The 2,033-nt window shown below is 44.1% G+C and overlaps 1 protein-coding gene across 1 annotated transcript in view; it reads right to left on the minus strand.

Annotated features, from left to right (window-relative positions):
• Window positions 1–2,033, minus strand: part of ELAC2 (elaC ribonuclease Z 2) — a 24,387-nt gene that overhangs the window by 16,634 nt on the left and 5,720 nt on the right. Inside the window, exons 5-6 of the mRNA XM_006863512.1 lie at window positions 1,335–1,392; window positions 120–188 (exon numbers count right to left, since the gene is read on the minus strand). Coding sequence (XP_006863574.1) covers window positions 120–188; window positions 1,335–1,392 — 127 coding nt within the window. The remainder of the gene's footprint in view (window positions 1–119; window positions 189–1,334; window positions 1,393–2,033) is intronic.

Consider the following 2,033-nt stretch of genomic DNA (forward strand, 5'->3'; position numbering starts at 1 on the left):
TGTTTCGTTCTGCTGTGCATAAGGTTGCTATGAGTCGGTACCAACTCGATGGCACCCAACAACAACAACAACAAGACTTACCTCCTCCTCCTCCTTGGAAAGGGGCCTATTATACTCACTGTATATGGGGATCTGGAAAACGGTCATAGTCTCATCTTTGTATTCTGGCGCAGAGTGAGGCCGCACAGCTAAGCGAAAGAGGAACAGGAAACAAGACAGTGAGAGTCAAGATGTGCGTAGAATTGAACTCTCAAGTTCACCAACCATAAGTGCTGTAAACAACTGAATGTCCTTGCCTTTTTGAGGGGCAATTAGTCACTACAACAAGAATTTCTGAATAGATGACAATGTTAAAGAGAGAAACTAAGTGTTTATCAGCCATTAGTATTGACTACACCCCAGAGAGAATCCTGATGTCATGATCATCAGTCCTGTCCTTTAGACAGAAGCCAACATTCACTGAAGAGACACAGCTCAGCATGGCACTGGAAGGCCAGAAAGCCATCCTTCCAAGTCTAAGAGCCAGCATACACTTCGAGGAGTCCCTGGGTGGTACAGAGAGCAATGCACTTGGCTGTTAACCAAAAGGCTGTGAGGTCCAAGTCCACCCAACCTCAACTTCCAAAACCCATCAACCATGAGAACCCCATGGAGCACAAGTCTACTCTGGCACACGTAAGTTGGGTTTGACTCATTGGCAACTGTTTTTTTAAACATTTAAAAACACCGGCTTTACTGTGAGTATGTCCTAGTATGGCGCTGTTGGTTAATGCACTGAACTATGAGGTTGGTTTAAACTGCAAGGTTCGCAGTTCAAGCTCACTGCAGCTCCTTAGAAACCCTATACGGGGTTGCTATGAGTCAGAACCAACTCAATGGCACTTAACAACAATAATAATTCATAAGCCAAGATATGCAGAGTCCCCCAAATCAAGTCCTAACCTTGTTCCTTCAGCACTGTTCCCATCAAGAGGTCACGTGCCGTCAACGCACTGTAGCTGAAGTTCAGAGAACAGAGGACACCAGACCACCTGCATCCCCTCTCCCAACTGCAGTGAACTCAGCAACCACCACAACCACACTGAGGACTAAGGAAGGAGGCGGGGTGCTTGAACGGGCACCATGACATAGCACGCACAAGTTTTGAAACTCCTCCTGCCGATCTAGCCCGCAGTAGGGAAAGGCAGACAAAGCGCTTCAAACAGTATTTTGAAACTTCCCCTTAGGTTAATTAATGATTAGGTTAATTGATTCGGGTCTGTTTTTATGGATGGTACAGGTAGGAGAACCATGGGAGAGAAATGGAGGGTGACGAATCACTGTGGCAGACATACCCAGGTCTATCCCTTTCAATGGGCCAGAGAATATTTTGATAGCTTCAAGATATTTCTCCTAAAAAAGAAAGAAACAAGCAGTTACGGTGGCACAAATGCAGAACACAGCAAAGTATGCAAGTCTGAGTAACTGTTACCATGACTAATTGCAACTGTGACAATTGAAGAAGTAGAAGTTTTATAACAAAATCGGGGGAGTAGTTAAGCTTACATTCCAGGAACAGAGGACCTGAAGACCATCAAGGGAGAAGAGCATGAGCTGAATGTGGGACTCTATCCAGAGAAGCAGTGACACCAGAGATGGACGCAGAGATGAGGACATGGAGAGAGGGAGCAGCTGAGGACTTAGACTCATGGAAAGAGAGGAACTGAGAGCTGACAGCCAGGAGGAAGGCTTACAGAATGTGCCCTTTGGTTGTTTAAATGATTATATATTCGGTTTTTGTGTACATCCCCCGACCCTAAACAAAACAAAAGAAGGGAATAGACGCAAATACTGTTGAACGATGATGTACGGAGCAGACTGTACTCATTGCAATGAAACGATGGTGTAAAAACCGATACTCTCCCATGTAAACTATCAGTCAATTCACAATAAAAAAAAAGTATGCAAGGCCATAGATAGGTACCAATATAAAACGACTTTCAATAAATATTTTGAACTTCATTTATACAAACATGAAGACAAGTCAAAAAGTA

The sequence above is a fragment of the Chrysochloris asiatica genome, unplaced genomic scaffold, assembly GCF_000296735.1.
Source record: "Chrysochloris asiatica unplaced genomic scaffold, ChrAsi1.0 scaffold00054, whole genome shotgun sequence".
Taxonomy (NCBI): Eukaryota; Metazoa; Chordata; class Mammalia; order Afrosoricida; family Chrysochloridae; genus Chrysochloris; species Chrysochloris asiatica.